General features: G+C 39.0%; 1 protein-coding gene across 1 annotated transcript in view; it reads right to left on the minus strand.

Annotated features, from left to right (window-relative positions):
• Positions 1 to 21,806, minus strand: part of pcgf3 (polycomb group ring finger 3) — a 77,436-nt gene that overhangs the window by 22,580 nt on the left and 33,050 nt on the right. The window contains exons 2-6 of the mRNA XM_030396803.1: positions 16,544 to 16,653; positions 11,855 to 11,972; positions 4,601 to 4,697; positions 2,238 to 2,293; positions 1,151 to 1,258 (exon numbers count right to left, since the gene is read on the minus strand). Of these exons, the coding sequence (XP_030252663.1) occupies positions 1,151 to 1,258; positions 2,238 to 2,293; positions 4,601 to 4,697; positions 11,855 to 11,972; positions 16,544 to 16,558 (394 nt within the window). The 5' untranslated portion in view covers positions 16,559 to 16,653. The remainder of the gene's footprint in view (positions 1 to 1,150; positions 1,259 to 2,237; positions 2,294 to 4,600; positions 4,698 to 11,854; positions 11,973 to 16,543; positions 16,654 to 21,806) is intronic.

A 21,806-nucleotide genomic window follows, 5' to 3' on the forward strand; every position in this document is an offset into this window, starting at 1 on the left:
CTGGGGCATCTGAATTCAATCATGTATTGGAGAGGGCAGATAGAGAGGGGTGGAGAGGAGGCAGCACAGTTTGGGGTTTTACCTCTTTCTTTTCAAATGTTTTATTCCCAATCGTTTTCCCCCAGCATGGGATTGTTAGGTTTTGTTATCCTAGTTTGGGTTGGAGATTTTGAGTAGATCCATTGTTGGGCTCTGTTTGGTTTAGTTGGATTTCTTTAATTTGGTAGTTAGTGGGACACACACTGAGTACAGTGGCAAATTGCAGGCTGGCTCAGCAGCTTCCCCTTCTTTTGTTCTTTTTGGCAGGGATTTCCAACCCCTTTAAATTGTTTCTATTAAACTTGAACTGAGGGAATAAGGAAACATGGTAAATGAATAAATTAGTAAATAAATAAATAAACCAAATTTTTCACTTTGACTTCGGTGTCCTTTATACGTTTTGGTCTCTTTGGTGAGTGCTTCTTCTTGCTAGCACTCAAGATAATACTAGCAAGTTGAAGAAATGCTCAGTGTTCTGCTCCTTTTCAGTACAACATATCTAACAATCCGTCTCCACTGTGAACCTCAGCCGTTGTGTTCTCCATCGTGGTGAATGAATATGTCGGAATAGGAGCCAACTGTCGTGTTGTTATATGACAGTTGGCTCCTATTCAGAATTTACACATTTTCTAATCATTGCTCGATATAACACAGTGAGTGAAAAAATGAAACGACACCAACACTGTCGAAAAGCTTTGATGGGCCCAAAATCAAAGAAAAAAAACTTTACACAGAGATTTGTGTTTCTCTCAGGCAATTTCAAAGTCTCTCAGTGGATGCATTTTCATTGTTTTTGTTTTTTGATCACCTCAGCCAAGTTGAACCCCGCAGCCATTTGGATTAACTTAAACACTCATATTAAAAGTAAAAAATAGGTAAACGACACCTTTCGGCATGGGGTGGCTCCCCATGACTGTTGTGTACTACCTTAAGGTCAACGACCAACTGGAGTCACCGCTTACCATTATCACTCAAGACTGAAACTGTAACAGCTTCAAATTGCCTATTTTAAGAGACTCTCTGATCAAACATGAGACTTCATCTTGGATAGATTTTTAAAGAATGTGCTTATAAAAACTAGCGGAAGCAGCATGTGTGACGTGGACCATACCATTGCGCTGATCTAGATGAGTCTTCATGTTGCAAAGTTCTCCTTTAATGTCTCCTGGCACCTCCATCCCCAACTTCTGATAGAACTCCCTCTGCTTCTTTATCTCCGCTGTGTGAGAGAAAGAGAAAAAATAAGAGAAGGCAGTGTCTTCTTCTCAAGGTCACTGCTGTCACTGGACATTTAATTTTCAGTGGTGTGTGTGATTCTGTGTGTGTGTGCTTTAACTCGCTTCATTAAGCCCAGCAACAGCGGCAAGAATATCTTATTTAAAGGCATTTGTTCCCACGATGTTAAGCAAGTTTGTGAGGATGTACTTGTGTGCTTTAACAAGCTCACTAGTCTTTCTGTTTAGATTATTTGGCCTCATTCTGAATAAAGCATTTAGTTTTTTTCTGATGTGGGATATGCTGATATTATGCAGGCTTTAGGAGCACTCGTTGGACCCATTAACAGCACATTCATTATATGCATCTCAATTGAGGTTTTTACTAAAGTTCGCAGCACACGGCGTCTTCTTTGTTTAGCTCTGAGCGTTGTCATGGATACATTATCCAAAAACTATTTAGCCAACAGTTTGCAAGCTGCAGTAGAGATGCATGGCCAAAAGCAACACATTTCTGGTCAGAAGGAGAAAGTAACATTACCAAAAAAAGATCACAGTGCTGACCTCTTCAAGAAGGCAGTTTATTTTGTTTATTTATATTTATTTATTTGTATATTTGACAGGAACAGGGCACAACTTTTTAGCTCTACCAGAGCTTAGCTAATTTACATCTGCAGTCCCTGGGCAGGAGACACAGTTAACATCTCTGATGAGTTCATGATTGGATTGACTATAGCAATGATTTGAAGTGCGACACCTAGGGAAACATATTTTGATGCGATAAACATTGTTAGGACATGTACATACACGGCTGAATTTAAAACAGTAATATTAGTGGAACATTAATTTTCATTAGTCATTTTTCAGGAACATTTTGTGCTTGTGAACAAAATATCAATAAATCAATAAAAGATAAAGATCTACATCTATCAGTTGGATCTCTTGGGGGTTGCATCATGAAGAAAGTCAAAACATGACACTTACCCTCTTGAAGTCCCGGTACCAACTTGTAGACAATGTCTTGCATTGTTCTGTCATGGCTAAAAAACAAAACAAATATTTGGTTACCTCATTTACATTCAAAGATGTAAACCACACATCTACAACATTAGAGATTTAAATAAATGGCATTTGCATCCCTTTGGATTTAAAACATCTGCAGCAGTTGTTTTACAAACCGGGGCTTTAAAAAGATAGAAGATCAGGAAACATATCATCGGCAGAAAAGTTTATTTTTCAGACAGTTCTTTAATCTTTGCCACTCTCTTGTCAATTACAACATATTCAGGTCAAATAAGTGCACAAATAAGGAAGAAAATAATAACAAGCCACAAAAGTCACAAAATGGCTCGGAGCCACTGATATACAATACATGGAAAAATCCCCAGTTGATAGAAACGTGACACTTGTCGTATGCTGTACCCAAGAAAATCATGTTATGATAGACTGAAATGCCACCAGCTCTCACAGGCCAGTGTGCAGCATATGCTCTGTCAGTCAGAGTGTTAAAGAGCATTTCACTGTCGGGCAGTGTAGGTGACACAGGTGCACAGTGTGGGCTTAGGTCTGCCATCACCATGATGGTACGTTTTGGCACCCGGCCGTGGCAGCCAGCTAACGGATTCGACGTGTTGGATTTCCTGCAACATTCTGGAGGAAATACTTGGGTTTAATGTAGCACGATTATCTCCTGTGCTGTCCACTGGGAAAGTCATTGTATCTCAGGCCAGAATTAGCTGCCTGATGCTTAGGGGTGCTCCACAAGGCAGCAAAACACTGACACCTGCTGGACAAAGCTGGTAGGATTATTCTCACAGGCAACTACAGAGGTTTTAATGCTGCCTTGTCAAAATGTGACACAGATATTACGTTCAAATTAAAATAAACTTCTGTGTTAGCGTATGCACAGATGTTAAAAGTATGTGGAAAAGAAGAAATGGGCACCACTCTTCCTAAAGATTTATCTTTTTTAAGGGTTTTAAAGATTGTGGGGGAGACAACAGTCGACTGTGTTGGCTCAAAATCTCCAAAGGAGAGATCTGGTGAGCAAACATTCCCCCCCACAATCAAGGGGTCTAATGTCTGTCTATTGAATGTACTTTGCAGGCATTTGGAGTAATGTTAAGTAGTATGTTTTATTGTCAGAACCAGAATCATTTCAACTGTGTGGGAAAAAAAGATTAAATTGATGGAGCAAAGCCACACTCGACAGTACAAGAGGCAGGATTAGTTCTGCTCAGCTCATTCTCTGTGAAGACACGCCTGAGTTTGATTCTGAGTTCAATCTCAGACATCAACTTTGATCAGTCTTCTTGATGAGCAGATGGCTTTTATCTGTCATCTGCTGGGCGTTTTGCCTTCAAATCACTTGTGATGTTTCCCATCAAGTCCAATTTCCTCCAAACAATGAGGCAAAAAAAGAAACAGCTGTGCAATGAGCTAATGTGCTTGAAATGGAGCATTTCCTGCAACACAATGAGTCTACATACAGCGCAGTTTAGACGGTAATGACTAAATTGCTGGTACAAATTAAGTTTGCTTGTTGCATTAATCAGACATTAATGCACGAGCACTCAGAGGGGCAAGAACAACAAAAACCCTCAGTGAGGAGGGTTTAGTCAGAGTCAGAGAAACAGAGAACTTCGCCAAACAATACGAAGCTACTTGGCTTCCAAAATGGTCCATCTTTATTTTTACTTGATGGGAAAATAATGTAATTAAATTCAATGTTCAAAATGATTGATGTTCACTGTACCAAGTGAAAGTTCTTGCTGTCATTTCTAGTGGTCCGTTATTAGATAAAGTGCCATTTTGCTTTCAGTTTTAAAGTAAAATTCTTCAAATATTCTCCAGTTGAGCTTGATGTGGTCAGCTACAGTATGGTAACACTAAGAGTCATGTTTCATGTCAGCTATCAGCAGTGATGACCAGCTCCAATTTGCAATATCATAGGAATGCAAGGTACAGAAACAGCCAACCTTCAGCAGACATTTTGAGGCTTTGTTGCTGCAGAAGAAAATAAATAAAATGGACAAAGACCAGCAGCGCTGTTTATTCTTAACTGGCAGTGCACTGCTGAGTCTCCCAGAGGCAGCAAGCAGCTCACTGCACACTGATGGAGCTCTGTCAAAACAACTGTGTGTGAGCGTGCATGTGTGTGTGAGTGTGAGCGTGTGTGCGTGCATGTGTGTGTACTATATGGTTGTGAGTGCAAAGAGACCTATGGAGGGGAGGAGTGCACTGTTGATGAGAAAGGAGAAGGGGAAGAACATGAAACAAACACAGCATCCCACTGTACCTGTGTGTGTGCGTGTGCGTGTGCGTGTTGCAGCAGCCCCCTCACTCACCCGATATACTGCAGTGGATGGCTCTGATGAATAACAATCCTACATGTGGGGCACGTGTTGTTGTCCTCCAGATACTTCACTAGGCAGCTTCTACAGACTGGGGACACAGACACACACAGTCAAGGTTACACTCTAAGATACACTGGTCAACAATCATACAATGTATTTAGCATGTTTTCAGCTTATTTTCTTTCTACACTTGCAGTCAGTCTTGGTGACCACGGCTAAAACAATAATCTTGATTATCTGCTCAATACTCTGATCACAATCACTCCTAATGATCCGAGGACTAACCATCTTTCAGCATCAAAGAAACGATCTACAATCAACTGCTTGTAATTACAACCCAACTGATAAACTAGGCAGCTGTGAATAGCTCAGGAAAAAGATTCATCATAAACCCATATATGTCAACAAATAACTTACAAGAAAAAGTTGAGAGAAAACAAATATTTGAGGTAATTTAAGAACAGAATCTCATCACCGACTCTCCATAATGTTACATTGTTGATGTAAAACAAATGTTAACAGAATTTTCTCAGTATCAGCATAAGAAAATATGAAAAATGTATGCATGTTTCCATACAATGCTGTTGGGTGAATATTAGAGGTTACTACTTAAATTCAGCAGTAAGTGGCACTAATGCCTCAGTTAGGTGCCATTAAGCTCTTGTAGGATGCAAAATGTTAATTGGTTGAAAGAGCTCCACTCAAATGGTGGGAAAAAAGTAGAAAACCTGATGAAAATATGTCTCTAGTCTCCTCATTGCTTTTCCACCTCCAAGCATAAACATGATTTTGCATTTTTCCCCCCAAATTTGGGGTATTTCTGCTCGAAGTTCTTGGGGAAACCAATCTTCTGTCTACAGTACCTAGTTGATCCACCAGAGGGCACCGAAAACTTTATTTTTACGCTGTAAAACATGGTGATTATGTCTTAAGTTATTATTCTTTAATAAATTATTTTAAGGGACCCTTCTTATAAATGCTATTGATAGAGTTGGTGATTTCAGAGTTGTTGATCTACAGTTGCATTAACTGCGAGATAACAAGAGCATCAGCCAAATTATTAAACTCAATTTTTGCCATCAGGATCTGCATTTCCTCTTCGGTCTCAAAAACAAACCATTATTTTACCTTTCGGTTAATATGCGCATTCTTTTTTCTAGTTGGGAGAAAATGGTTGAAAAATGTCCACCACAATTTCCCCTGATGATGTCTGAAAGAAGTCCACACGGGATTTCAATTTCAATTTAAATAAAAATGGCGAAAAGCAACAAATCGTCTGAGTGTTGAGGATTTTTCTAAATCAATACATTTTCTGTCAATCAACCTACTGATTAATTAACTCCATAGTGAAAGACAGAAAGCGGTTCGAGGGTGGACCTGGAATTCCTGCATAATAAGATGTCCACACACGTGTAATGATGAAAACACACTGCTGACCATCTAAAGCACTGGTTTCACAGCTGGAACAACATTGACACTTTTGACGGAAACCTTCATATGCAATCCTTGACAACCTCTAAGAGCCAGCGCTGTGAATCACTGCACACAGGCCTCCATCAAATCCATCTCCACCTGACAGTTTTTATAGCTGTGGAGCTCAGTCTGTCGGAACAGCTGCTGCAGTGACGTAATGTGAATCTCTTTGTCTCAACTCTCCAACAGTGGCCCGGTCTTTTTTTTTTTTTTTTTTTAAGCGAGAGGGAGAATCAAAGCATCTCGACGAGACTGATGTTTACAGCTCCCATCTTTGGTGGTACAGCTCTCTCTGGTGGACAGACGGCGTACTACACCGTCTGGTTTTGTCCAATAGAAGTTTAAAAACACTGCACACTCTCGTTGCAATCTGGATAATTGGTTCAATATCTAGTTTAGAGCAAATAAGACTTGACGATGCTTTAGATTTAAGATGTTTGTGTATCTAAAAAGATGAGTTAATAAATGATGGAATTCAGACTTGGGCTTTTTGACTGGTTTGGGAGGATTTTCTCAATGTAAACAAAAAAATAAAGCTTTACTTTCATCTCTTTCAGGTGAACCACAGAGCAACTGATTGGCCCACTTTCCAATCTGATTAGGTTGTTTTTCCTTGCTGCTCTGTACTGGGAATAAATATATAGAGTTGGATTAAAGAGCTCCAAGCACAGTGGGAGTGAGAATGCTGGAAATTCACAGACTCCTGTCATTATTTTAAAGTAGCAGGTCATCATGATTTGACAACAACAACAAAAAAAACTCAAAATATCCACTTGGAACAAGTCAAACCACCAGAATTTTGTCTCAGTTTCTCAAGGTCATAATTCGTCTGTTTCACACCATCAGTCAGTAAAAAAACAGCGCAGCATAACCTGACTGAACATGTGATGGTACAGAAAAGTACAGAAAAACACGCGTGGCATCGTGGTCAAACAGGAAGAGTCTGGCAGCTGGGTGAATGAGGAATCCAAGAGGAAGTTCTGCCTCAAAATGTGTTTCGCAAGAGCAATGAAAAAGAGCCAAAAAGCCCTCAAAGCAGCTTTCATACAGATTCTTATGAGTGAGATTCAAGGTAAAACAAAAGTTTCACAACTCTCAAAGCTTCCATCATCACATCTATAAATGAAACGGCAAAAAAAAAGCTATTCATAAAAACTTTGATTGTATGTGTTGATCATGATTATTAAATGCTCGCTAATTTCAACCCCAGGAAACAAACAATGATGACGGGGTTACATTTTAAAAAGAATAAAAGATTTACATCAGGGCTACAACCACGTATTATTTTCATTGTCGATTAATCTGTCAGTCATTTTCTCCTTTTATTGATTCGTTTTGTCTATTAAATGTTTCCCAAATCCCAAGATTATGTCCCTAAATGATTTGTTTTGTCCACAAACCAAAGATATTCAGTTTACTGTCATAGAAAATATTCACATTTTAAAAGCTAGAATCCGAGAATGTAGACACATGTACATTTTGTTTTTTAAAAGTTACACAAACTAATTAACTTATTGTCAACCTAGTTAATAGCTATTAATAGCAATTAATTTAATCAGTGACAGCTTGTGACAGTGACAACTGAGTGGAGTTTACATGATAGATTGTGTTGATGATGAAATAGATTGTGTTGATGATGAAATAGATCATGTTGAGGAGTATATTTGAAGTTCCTAACCGTGGAAACATTTCAGTTAAAATTAAGCACTTTCCAAACTTTAAAGACTTTCTACGAAGCCTGTCAGATGGTCAACAGCTACATTTTATATCGCATTTTTACATATTCTACAAGCTACTTAGCTAAAAAGAAGGTTTCTTTTGGCCAGGATACTGTCAGTTACTCTGACTAAATTATGTAAATCCATCAGAAAACCAAGAAGTCTCTTTGTTTGAGCTCTGTGTGAAATAACATGATCAGTTCTGTGTCTTTAAACTCAGAAACAATGCAAAAAAGATAACCCTTTAAGACTAAAGCCTGAAACCTCAACTTGTTCAGTGTTTTTTTCAAAGCTTGTTGCTCCTTCAAAAAGCCCCCAACAAGTGGCAGTCAGGAAGCAAAATCAGAGGATCATTTTTAAAAATATCATCTTAGGAAATCACTGGATTCTCTTTTGTTCACAATGACATACACATCTGTTTTATTACCTCTTTTTTTCTTTTCTCTCTTCTGTAAAGCTCTTTTTATTTTGAACTGTGCTGCACAAATGTAGTCTGTTTACATGAGTCATGTTTTTAAAAAATAAAAAATAAAAAAAAAAGATTGTCCAACAGTTGAACAACTTCAGTTATTTGCTTACTAATCCAACAACACAATCAGATCGGCTGCTGATTAAACATCTTAGGTTGTTTATTATGTCACATTTAAAACTTGTTAACTAAATGATTCATTTAGGAAACAGGCCCATGTGGTCTTTATAAGGCCTGGCCATTTTTATTTTTGAACGGATATAACTGAGACACAGAAGAGTTTCATTTGAATTTCTCTCTGAAGTTTCTGGATTTGTTTTCTCCTCAAGACAGTTAATAAACATAAAACTGATGAGTTAAAGTTCACAGCCTATGGGCCAGAGAACAGAAAGTCATTCAATGTCTGCTCCACACTGTTTTCATGCACAATAAAAGGAAACTGCACACAGAGTCAGCCAGTTACCACAACAGTCAGTTAAAGACAGCGCCAGATGTCAGTTTGTTTACTGTGCTCTCCAACAGGGTCTGTCACTGTCAACAGAAATGGAGATGCACAATCAGTCGTTATCAGGTTTACATGTAAAATCTAATGCAGACCAACACAGCAGCCCTGCCATAAAGTCTACCTTTACTAAATTTATCATGTTTGTGTAAAATCAGTTACACGTTTATCATTTAGGTCACAGTAAAAGCTGTTTATACATCATATTTAGAGGGGTCTCTAATTTTGTGTCCTCCCTGTTTATACACATGAGGGGGCGACAGTGGTGGAATGCAAGTACATTTACTCTGTCACTGGACTTGAATTTTGAGGTACTCGTTCTTTATTGCGTATTTCTATTTTATGTTACTCTTCTACATTTATTTTGACAATTTTAGTTCATATCTGCTTTGGAGTTTTAGATTATTAGTTAGTAGTACAAGTTTGCAGTAGTAGTAGTAGTACAAGTTAAAAAATAACTCTAGCCTTAACAGCTGCAACAATAAAGTAATATAGTACATAAGAATGCATCAATGATTCCAATTCAATTATAAAATATACATGGGTGATTCTGGAAGATGGCACCTTTTTCCTTTTTGGACTTTAGTAGTATTTGATGTTAATACTTTTGTCCTTTTACATTAAAATAAATTGTAATTTGGTGTTGCAGCTGGTTTCAAGGTATACCATGTTATGAAACTTAGGGTTATCAAACTGTGCTACTGTACATTTGCTTATCTAAAATATTGTATTCTAACATATCCATAGCAGCAGAATCAACATATTAAAGTTTACATCGAGTTTCATGTATGTCAGGACATGATATTTTGCGACAAAATAAAGCATTTTTCAAGCTAAAAGAAATAAAAACTTTTCATTTTTATGGGTCACTGTATCTGATAACAACAACAGTAACTGTGTAATACCAGGATATATTCTGAGATGGTTGTTATACCATGAAAATCTCACTCCTGTGCAACCCAATCGGGAATGCAGGGCTCATTCTACATCTTAGCTGGTGGTCCAACTACAGTCTTTATATCAGGACAAAGATGTTTAAAAAAAAGAAAAGAAAAAACATTTGACAACATTATCTTAGGAAATAAATAAAAAGTCAAATGAAGTCAATAAGATTCTGTTAGAGTGAAAGAAATCCAAATAAAATATTGTCCAACACATGCATCTTAAAACCAGAGTCTATCAATCTAGTTTTTTTATTTTTTTCATTTTAATTTTGTTGGGACCAAGCTCATTGACAAACATGCACATACTGACAAATAACGCTGGATAGATCATAACTGAAAATCAACAAAAAAGAAGGACTATGATCAACTGAGAAAGAAGATTTTGCATGAAAACATAATCTGTTGAGGCTGTTTGTGCAACAGTTAACAGAGTTTATTAAATTAATCAGAAGAGATGACATAAGTATAGACATCAATCAAAAAGTAATCAGAATGAATAATAGAAAAACTAGGGGTGGGAATCTCTTGGCACCTCACGATTCGATTCTAAACCGATTCTCGATGCAGCCATTTTTTTATGTGCATTTCCATGCATGATTTAAAAATGAATAATAATTAAATCTGAGTTTGCTTATCACTTCCTACTTTTTTCTCACTGTGTGACTACTTGGCACTTTCAAAGCCAAGTATTTGTAATGATCCATACTTAATTTACTTCCAATATATTTAATTAATAAAACAAATGAAAGAAATGTGGCAAGTCAACTGGAAGGTTACATTTGCTAGCAAACATGCTGCTTTGCAAAGAACCAAAAGGAAAAGAAAAGTGTTCCTGTAGCAGCATACATGTAGTACAGTAATACAGCTGCAGCTGGTCGACGGTCGATACAGGTGTTTGTATCACAGGTTGATCTGGACGTCTCACACTTTTCAGCAGCTGACTGACCTCACGCTGAGTTCGGGCTGGATTTCAACATACTGTGCGGGCTGTATGACAGTGTACAGTTTCACATCGACTTGGATTCAGCTAAATAACGATGTATGCGGCTGGGAACGATGGCTTTAAGTTACCATTTGAACGCAGTGCGGAATGACAGAAATAGTTACAGGTGTCACAAGTTAACCTGGACGCTGCGCACTCACCACCACAGCTAACAGCCAACAGCTAACAGCGGTCTCCACACCCCTCTCTAGCTGCTCGGCGTAAACAAATGCCTCAGACTGTTCCACCCATGAGTTGTTTGTGAGCACAGACATTCACGACATTCCCATGTTTTTTGTTGTGTGCACGCCGTCGACTGTCCGGGCGCTGCACTTCTGCACTTCCGAGTTCCACCTCTTGCAGTAATCAACATTACGTTGTCAATTAACATGTAGAAAATCGATTTTTGACATTTGTGAATTGATTCAGAATCATCCACGTCCGAATCGCGATTAATCTAAGAATCGATTATTTTTCCCACCCCTAAGAAAAACCTTCGCACAACCAACTTTCAGGCTATAAAGGTTTATGTAGGTGATTGCAGAGCTTTTGACCAGCCAGTATAATGACTGTAACTGAAGATAAAAACAGACAGTGTTATCCTGCTTTATTGCAAACAACCTGATAATGATGTACTACTGTGTGAATGAGAGATGACTTCCTCTCACCTTTGGAGGGCTAATAAATGTGCAGATTACCTGCTGGTGACAAGAATCTCATTTTCTGTGATCGTGTGAGTCTGAGTGTGTTACTTCAGGTTTAAAGGCACTGACTCCCAATTTTATCAGACAACTTCCATCTAAATCAAGAAAGTTGTTTGTTTTATGGCTGAGATTGTGCTCTGCATAAATAAAAATGAAGGGAAAGTTGTGTGTTGAGAAACTGAAGTCAGCAGATGATCACACAGGCTGCAGGCAGTGATGAAAGTCAAAATGTAGCTAGAATCAGAGCTGCATGGATCACAAAGGAATCCCTCTGCCTGCAGGAGTCTTCCTATCAGGGAGAGATCCTGAAGGCAACACCTTTTGAGCCAAGAAAAACCCTCAGAGACACACACAGCCAGAGTGTCAAACAAAAAAGAGAAACTAATGAGAGAAAAACAAGAAGAGAGCTACCAAGACACAAGAAAGACAGCTGGCGTGTGAGGAAAGACTTACAGGTGTGTAAGCACTCTGTGACAGTTGTGGCGTCGATCAGGTAGCCCTCACACAGACGACATGTGATGTGGGCATTGATGTGACAGAGTTTAATCTTCCTCGTCAGCATGTCGGGGTTCTGCAGAGGAAACACAAGACAAAGTTAAAGTAGACGTACACAAACTGACTCGACAACATCCAGCAGTGACGATGCAGCCAAAGGCAAACACTGCAGCCACTCGAGAGCCGTCAATTTAAGATTTTAGGTCAGGTTTAATCATTATGATTAGAGATGCACGATTCAGCTTTCTTCCTGCTGATACCAAAAACGTATTATTATCTGGCAATACAGATATCATTTGTAAAAGTTTATAACCTGTGAGTTATACACACCTGAGGCTAAGAAAGTTCTGAGACATAGTGAGCAAAGACTGATGATTAATTATGTGCATATTCTAGACCAGCACAAAATTGACATTTTAAGGACCAATAAAAGTCATCTGACAAACTACTTTCTTTCCTGCATGTATTTCAGCGAAAAACTTTTTCGACAATCTTTTAGAGGGAAACCCCCTGACAGTTCTCAGGTTCAGTCTATTTTGCTGTAGACTGTCCTGCAGGTCGACGGCAGATCCTTCAACAAGGAGGTTTTAGGTTAAATCTCTGTGGCTAATAACTTAAGCTCCTTTTACAAATGCACTGCAACCCTGACATCACAGATTATCTATATGTCTGAACATAAATGTCTGAATCAGTTTGCTGTCTGCAGTCTGCTTGACTGTACTTTACTTTCCACTCTTTCATTGATATGTTGGACACAGCCAATCAAATATACCATTGATGAACACAAAAAAAGCTGAAAAAACTTGTCCTCCATCCGCATGCTCTACCCAGACACCACCTCTCGTCTGAACCAGACTATTTCTGATGGTTGATACAAACATTCACCTGTTGCTGTGAAAGAGCAACTTCAGACGTCTGTACCAGATTCTGCAGACATTTTTTCGTGACTTCATAAGTAAAAACAGCTCGTCTGTGGACAAATCTCATTCACCACTTCCTGCTTACCCACTATCGGCTGCTCTACAATTATTACTACATCACAAGTGTCTCAAATAAAGCCAGTTTTAGGTGTTTCTGACAAGAAAAAGTAGCTATGAGAGCAGACTGCATCATGTAGAATAAAGGAAGAATAAAGACATTTTGAATCCTTGATCTTGCAACTGAACTATTCATCCTCAATGTCCAGAAAATACATTATGCTAATATTCTTCTTTTGTATGAGAGACAAGCACACATTATGTGTTTTACATAGATCATTATCATCTGCAGTTTGTAGTTTTACTCCAACCAGCCCCTTGCGAAGGCAAGAAGAGAAACAAACACGTAGAGCTGCAACATTAGCTGCCATTGTCTTGGACTTTGTGAAACACTTAACACGATTTGTGGACCAAACAACTAATTGATTAATAAAAACTGCAGATTACTCGAAGAAGGAAAATAATCGTTAGCTGCAGCCCTGAGTGTAACTTTTCTCGGTTGTAGATCGTGCAGTTACTGCCACGTCGATATCTGTACCACCTTCATGCAACGTTACAATTCCAGGCTTCAACTGCTATAGCTTCTGCTAATGTGTGTGGGCCTGAGTGACCGTTTCACAAATTGGTGGATATAAACAAAACACTGAATCCAAGCACCTACGGGCGGTTATTGATCCAAGTAGATCAAAAGATAAATTATATGGGGCTGAATCGAACGCGCAGCAGCACTTATGCTATTCTTCCAAATACCTAGAATAATGCCAGAGATATACGCCAGCTTCACAAGGTGCTTCACCAGAAAACAACCGAATAAAAGCCAATGCAAATACACTGAGCCAGTAATATACTCATAATGACAACAGAGAACACTGTGCTGGCTATTACTGCGGCACTTTATGTCTGCTAGCTTCACTGTTTTCTCTGCCTTATCTTATTGTACCCAAGGAGTTAGTTAACAATCACTCCTGCCTTTCTCCCCATTATAGTGACTGTACCTCCTGTGCTTCATCTTTTTCATGTGTCTGTTTGAAGAAAACTTTTAAGCACCTGCAGCCTGTTTGATGTTACTTTTCTAACACTGCTCTGATGTGACTGTAGTCAGAGACGTCATCAGGTACAGGCTCGCTTTTAACACATTACTCAGGCACAATACATCTCCATCTCGCTTTATCTCTACTTTTAAACCACCAAGAGTTGAATTCAGTTCAACATGTACCTGCAAGATCACAATGAGAGGTGCCGGACTAACGGGCAGCGACAGGGAGCTCACAGCTGGTGATTCATGCTTTACAAAAGATAGGCATGAGAAGGATGTTGAAAGCAGAGATTTGCTGTACAGAAGCTGAGGGTGTTGAGTAACTGAATGACTAACTGTGGTTTCACTCTGTGAGTAACATCATCAACAAGTCACAGGGAGTCCTGTCGGCTTTCACACAGCTGAACAAACAGGTGGAAGTCAGCTGCTGCAGATATGGTTTCTATGTGTCCTTATTTCAATTACTACCAAGTTTGGACTGGAGCAGATAATTATTCTTGTTGTTGACCAAGTATATTCTCGATTCATCGATTATTTGTTTCGTATATCAAATTTTAATCAGTGTTTCCCAAAGCCCAAGACGTCCTTAATTGTCTTGTGTTGTCCACAACCCATACATAATGACTTTACTGTCACAGAGGATTAAAGAAACCAGAAAAGATTCACATAAAGAAGCTGGAATCAGAGTTTTAAACATCATTCTTAAAAATAACTCAAACCAATTAATTTATTGTCAACACAGTTGTTGATTAATTAAAAAGTTGACAACTAAAGGATTATTTGTTGCTACTGTAAGTGTGATTTTGTTTTACTAACCCTGATTTATTGTAGCAAACAGAATTACACTTGGATTTACAACTGACAATGCATAATTTTATCAAAAAGGTGCTCCAACTAGCTTACTGTTTTTGTCTTATGTTGTTGTGGCTTGTTGTTAAAGACATGGATACATTTTTACACTACTTAGCTGTCAGCCAACCTAGAGACAAATTACTTCAGTTAACTTGCAATAAAACAAGAAGTGAAAGGTAACAAAAAAAAAAAAAAAAAAAAAAATGACTTTATCCCAACTGACCTTAAGTCACTGAATGATATAAATGAACGTGAAGATATACGTTGTTAAGTACGCTTGTGTCATGTCAACAAATGTACAGTAATTGTTAATTTATCACAGCTTAAAATCAAAATTGCTGTGCGCAGACTAACTGACAAGCTTTTATACAAGGCCGATCCTCAAGAGAATATCTGTTCATTACCAGCGGGGATAACTTTTAAAATAACAAAGTCAAAGAGAATTTCTGAGCTGCGTTTTTAAAAGAAGTTTTCTTTTGATGACACTCGAAAGGCCTCGGCTCTCAGAGTAAAGAAACACTGATAAGAGACGGCTCGGAGCTCTCTGCTGGGCTATCCCTCAGTCATTTCTACATTAAAGGTATCTCTGTGTCAGACCATACATTTTATTTCATGTTTCTGTCAACTCCACCTACTCTGACTGAACATGTCTGCTTCTGTCTCCTTCATCTGTCAAATCGACTCCACAACCAACAGTTTGGTCTTAGGAGCAGCTTTGTTCCTGAATTATCTGCTATCTACATAAACATTGCCCTTATACCTCAGATTTAATGGTGAGTATGCAACATTAAAAATCAATCTTAGGATGAAATACAATGAGGTGTCTTCATGTGGAACAAAAACACAGTTACTGACTGACAACAGACTACAGCAGCAGACAGTCGCAGCCAAATCACCAGATGTGAAATAACAGCCGTCTATAACTCAGATAATGGCTGGTTGTGCCTGGTGAGTTAGACACAGACAGCTGACATCCATCACTTCCAGCCTCCAACCTGTTCTGAAATCTTCACTGAGAGTGTGTGGATGCTGACACAGATACAAAGCAGATAAAGACACCCGTCAAATAGAGATGTTATAATCATGTTTTCTGCAGACAGATGAGAGGTTCCCATGCTTCATTCTCAGCTTTTTGAGAAGTGAAAGAAACTTTGGTTTTTAGATAGATTGTGGTGCATTTTTTGTCATCTTATGACTTTTAAAAATTGTATCACGGACCCAAAAATGTCACAGTAAGAGCTGAAAGAGAAGTCCATTCATCTATTAGTTGATTAACAAAGAAATAATGAACATCTACTTGGATAATCAAGTATTTATTTAAGAAGAAATGCAAAATATTCCCTTGTAGTGTTGGTCTGACATGTTTTTTCCTTATTTTCTAAATTTTGTTTTCGCTATTCGGACTTTTATCCAGTAGATCAAATAATCAGTCAACATTGGAGTTGTGTAGTTTCAGTTCTAAAGACCACTTTTGAATGAAACTATATTCAAAGCTTCTGATTTATAATTGCTAAATAACATGTTGGAACGCTGCAGTATAAAAATGTGTGAAGGATATAAATCAAATCCAATAATAATAAAATATTAATATAACGTAAATCCAAAGTAGACATGTATTTCAGCCAGAAGGAATCAACAACAATAATCACCCATTTCCACAAAATGTCTATATGTCATTTACATTTTCATTTAGTTTTTCAGGCTTAAAAAACACAACAACAGATCTCAGGGTCTTTAGCACTGATGAGGTGATGACAGTGAGGCACATAGTGTGGTTCTTACCCCTAATACCGCCATGCGTCGACTGTGGATGGTGCAGCAGCCACGTCACTTCCTGCGGTTGTTCGACCGACAGTGTTAGCTGCTCATCATGGAGAGCCTCTCATTGGAGCCTGAAACAGAGAAAGAGACAAGAGACAAAGCTGTTAGGAGGAATCATTCAGAAATCTCACTGATGTTAAATACAGAAAGTTAGGTCAGTGCTAAATCTGAAGCCTCCAGCAGCCAATTAGCTTAGCTTAACAAGAAGAATGGAAACAAGGACAATGAGCTAGCCCGGCTCGGCGCAGCGTCTGCCAACCACCTCGAACCAACCTCCAAATATCAGAAATGAATAACGGTGTAATGATCCATCCATCTGGATCGATATTGATTCAATGATCCACGATTAAATGCTATTGATGTAAACAGCACCTTTATTTAAAAATCCCCTGGCACATCTGTGTCACCTTGTCTCTCCAAGCGCGAATTGGATGGAATAAAAATCCATCAGTGTAGATTTTGTGATATCGGCAAATAAAGTATAGTTGCCTGAAGACTCAATATCTTATTGCATCACAAAATAAAACTGGTGATTACACCCCTACACTACCATATTAAATCTTGTTTGTTTGATCAGTAGGAAAACCAAAGCTTACTTACAACTATTCACCTGTTTGCTGGACACACTACGTTATACAGCTCTTGAACATATTAAATACAGAACATATGTGGTGAGCTTAAGAAGGGCTGGTAGACAGGTTTTGTTATCTTTGGACAGAGCCAGACTGTCTCTTCTCGCCTTCTGTACATTATCCACATTTCAGTCTTCTCTAACTCTCAGCAGGAAAGTGAACAATAATTTCCACAAACGTCGGATTGTTCTTTAAATAAAAACTCTAAATTTGGTTTGGTTTGACATCTACCTACAGAGAGCCAAACTAGAATGGAAACTCCAAGGAAAAAATATTCAATGTGCCACCCACACTGCTTGATTGACAAGCAAAACTCCATAGCTTGGCAAGAGAGACCAAACAAGTGAGTGTACTGTATCACCACTTAACCACAAAAGTTCAATACTGTACAGTGTTCCTGAAAGTTGTAGCTGTCCTCCACAGAGGGCAACAGATTTCTGTCCTGCAGCCAGGCAGCAGTGACTCGTCCTGCCATCACTTACTGTGATTCATTGGTTAATTGTAGGAGTCCGACCACTCCAGTCACGACGGGAGAGGGAATGCCAGGCAAACACCCACCACACAGCACCAGCACCACCAATTCATCCTCCTCCAGATACACACACACACAGTTTAAATAAAAAAAAAAAACAGCCTTTAAAGTCTCCGGTGACAGCGGTGAGTCTTTCAGCCTGCCTCAGTCTGCTCATCAGACCATGAAATTAGCCCAGTTAGTCGACAGAGATGAAACGTAGTGGGGGCTGCTGAGGACACACACACACACACACACACACACACACACACACACTGTACCACTGCCTATTAGAGAGCCGTCACGGACTGAGGAGCTCCACACAGATGTTATCGTCACATGACGCCCGGCGACTCCGCGGTGATGTAATGTTTTATTTGTGCATCAGTGGGGTTGAGCTGAGGTCATTTTCACACCGAGCATGTCTGAAGCAAACTCAGGAGTTATTTGGTTTGCTTAGAGAAGTGTAAGAAGATAAACTGTCAGGATTAACAACACAAAACACAAAATGTGAAGGGTTGTGGGTATTTACAAGACATCTGCTATCATGCATTTATTTTGGCTTGAAAAACATGTCAATGAATATCAAGGCCAGATGTCAAATCAAAGCAAAGAATCACATTTTGGCATTAAAAGAATACAAAACAGAAACTCTCTAACCAAGCTACAATACACAGACAAGAGGAGTATGTTGACAATCAAACATGACACACAGGAGGTTGTGTTACATGTCATGCTGTTATAACATCCTCCACTCTTGTAGCATCAGTCTGTCCAGCAGATGCTGAACCTGACTGCAGGGACTTGCTTCAATTCAGGCTCAAAAGAGGGTCAGTAAGCCTGTACCAATACTCCTTATCAGTACTAGGGCTGTCAATTTTGCAAAAAATCAAGTTCGAACGAATTTGAAGTGACTACTTCGACTACACCAGAAGACATTAAGCTCCAGTTCCATCATGAGATCCCGAAACGATACCAATGGGCCGCATGTGATTGCATTTTTACGAGCTGTTGGCAAAAGGCCTGCTGAAGCTGAATGTGCCGAGTAGTAGGCAGTCAGATGAGGTTGTACACTCACCTGCTAACGTTAGCTTACGACGTTGTAAGTTAAGCTAGGTGAGTTCGCAGATTTGTTGTCTTTGTAGAGTAAGACAGCCGCTTTGTCCAAAATACTTCCACACACTACTTCTCAGATGTTTTGGTGTCGTGATTGTCTGCTTGGGACAGCTTTGCTCGCTAGTAGGGCTGCACGAAAAATCGTTAAAAAATTGCGATCTCGAGTCACACATACACGTGATCTCATTTCCACACATGGCGATTCTGAAGCATTTTATATCTCGAGCTGAATCACAAACAAATGCTCCTATTTTCCTCCCGGATTTTTTGAAGCGCCCCCAAACGCAGCACTGCCGCTGCCTCCTCCCTCAACCTGTGGTAAAGCGTCTTTACAACACGTGATTCGGTGGAGGAAGCCCGCCTGCAGTTGAGTGTATGGAAGGAGTGAGTGGGAAGCCGTTTTTAGACAGGGCAGCAAGCCGCTAATCTGCCCGTCCTTTTGGCGGCTAGGTCCGCGGTTTTAGACAGAGGCCGGCAAATTGAGGGTCTGTTTTGGTCCGCCGATCCACCTCGCCTGCTAGATGAGCAACTGGACAGCCGCTGAGATCCGGGAGATGCTAGCGTCTCCTGGATCTCTAGCTTGTTGTTGTAGCGCAAGCTAGGAACGGTCGCTACTTTCAAATTAAAAGCACCCCGCTAAGAACCCAGTTCTAAACTCCAATGGGGTGCAATGTAAAGCTCTTATTTTGAAGACAAATTCGTTGTCAATTGTTCACAGCCCAACTTCGGGCTTCACGTCACGTCACATGTTTACGCAGACCCCAGAGGCGGCTTTTGGAAAAGGAGGAATATTACACCTCTGTTTTAGAGAGCCGATCACAGCAGCTATCACATATCACCTAGCCAAGGATACGGCCCCAATAAACACTGTACAACATGAGGATTAAAGGATGCCCTCTCATCTTGGAGACTAATTTTTTTTTTTTTTACTATGTGTAAAAATAATTTCTCATCCAATGACAGAACTTCAACAAAACAAAAAAAACATTGCTTTGGCAGAGGCATAGTAGTATGCCTCTGCCATACGACAATGTTTTGGTTTTTTTTTGTTCAAGTTCATCAGTGCAATAAACATTTTGTGAAAAAAAATCGTGCCAGAGAATCGTGATCTCAATTCTAAGCAAAAAAAATCGTGATTCACATTTTTTCCAGAATCGTGCAGCCCCATTCGCTAGTGTCCTCCATTTTCGTGACAAACAACATAATATTACTCGCTGAATTGATAGGTCAAGGGTCAATAGGGCGTGCAATAGGTCAAGCTGATAGTGAAGTTTTAGAGCGCCCTCTGTTGGATCACAAGGCGAACTACTTCAAACGGTTTGTTGCGCTTATTTGTTGCGTACATTTTGAATTACATTCAGATAAGAACTTTTGCCCCCACTTTCGAACGAATATTCAAATTTCGAATAAAAAGTGACAGCTCTAATCGGTACCGATACTTATCGATACTACAACATGTAATTTTGTGTAAAAAAAAAATAAAGACTTTACAAGATGTTAAAAGATTAAACTAGGGCTGCAGCTATCGATTCTTCTTGTAATCAATTAATCTAGCACTTTATCGATCGATTAATCGAGTAATCGGATTATTGTTTTACCGCGTTTTTAAACAACCAAAACAAATAATGCATAACGAAAATGATGTGGCTGTAAAATGATCAAGCATTTCTCAAAAAAACAAAGGTATTCATTCCAACTCCAACATTTGGCTCCAAAACTAAGCCCATTTATTAAGTGCCAGTGCCAATAATTAAACAACAATACAGTTAAATCAACTTGCTGTAAAACATGTAAAACTGTGAATACAAACTCAAATAGTAAAGGCCATTTGGCCTTGGTTTTGTTTTCTTAATACAACTAGGGCTGCAGCTATCGATTCTTTTTGTAATCGATTAATCTAGCACTTTATCAATCGATTAATCGAGTAATCGGATAATTTTTTTACCGCGTTTTTAAACAACCAAAACAAATAATGCATAACGAAAATGATGTGGCTGTAAAATGATCAAGCATTTCTCAAAACAACAGAGGTATTCATTCCAACTCCAACATTTGGCTCCAAAACTAAGCCCATTTATTAAGTGCTGCCCACCTGAGAACAAAGAATGAATATAAAATATCAAGCCAAACAGTCACACAATGTGTACAATTTATAACAAATAAATGTAAATAAAACAATTATAAACAAATAAAATAAATGAATTATAATAAGACTTTTTCAGTCTTCAGTCCCAAAATCCATGATAACCACACTAATCTGCCAATCACAAAGAGGCAAATACACTGTGTGGGAAGACTAGAGTCCTCCTGGAACCAAAACTTATCCTGAACTGTCAGGAATCATTTCAAAGTGACACAGTCACGTTGGAATAGCCGGTGGAGGCGGTGTAATGCACTCAAACAGAGTTTATAACCACAAAACAGCCAATGTAGCACGTAATTCATGATCACGTCTGTATAAAGTGATGTTTATTTTTGCTCTTCTTCGGCAGCTGTTTCAGTGAGTTTTGGGTGCAGAGTGATGAGACGTATACCGTTGAAATTTGTAGAGTCCCAGCTTTCATATGACATGCTGTATGTAGCGTTAGCATAAAGTAGCGTAATCGCTAACGCCGATTTTTCTGACATGCGCCAATAGCGTGTTTTTTCTACGTGCTCCTTTAGTTGCTTGGTGTCTGAATTGAGTTTCGATTAGGTGAATATGATTATCATGAGCGTTTAGCCGAGCTTCTTCCCGTTAAGTGGGTGTGCTGCATTAATATGTTGATACATGGTTAGCATGCTCTTATAGGGTGTATAATGCAACATGCGCCGCTCGGGTTGAAGAGGTTAAAAACATCAAAGGTAAACATCATATCTAGTCAAACCGCATCACATCACTACAAATACAGAGCTAAATTGTGCCAGCCAGCTAAATTCAACATGTATGACGCGCTGGTATGCTTCCTGAACAACGGTCCATGTG

Source organism: Sparus aurata, chromosome 18, assembly GCF_900880675.1.
Source record: "Sparus aurata chromosome 18, fSpaAur1.1, whole genome shotgun sequence".
Lineage (NCBI taxonomy): Eukaryota > Metazoa > Chordata > Actinopteri > Spariformes > Sparidae > Sparus > Sparus aurata.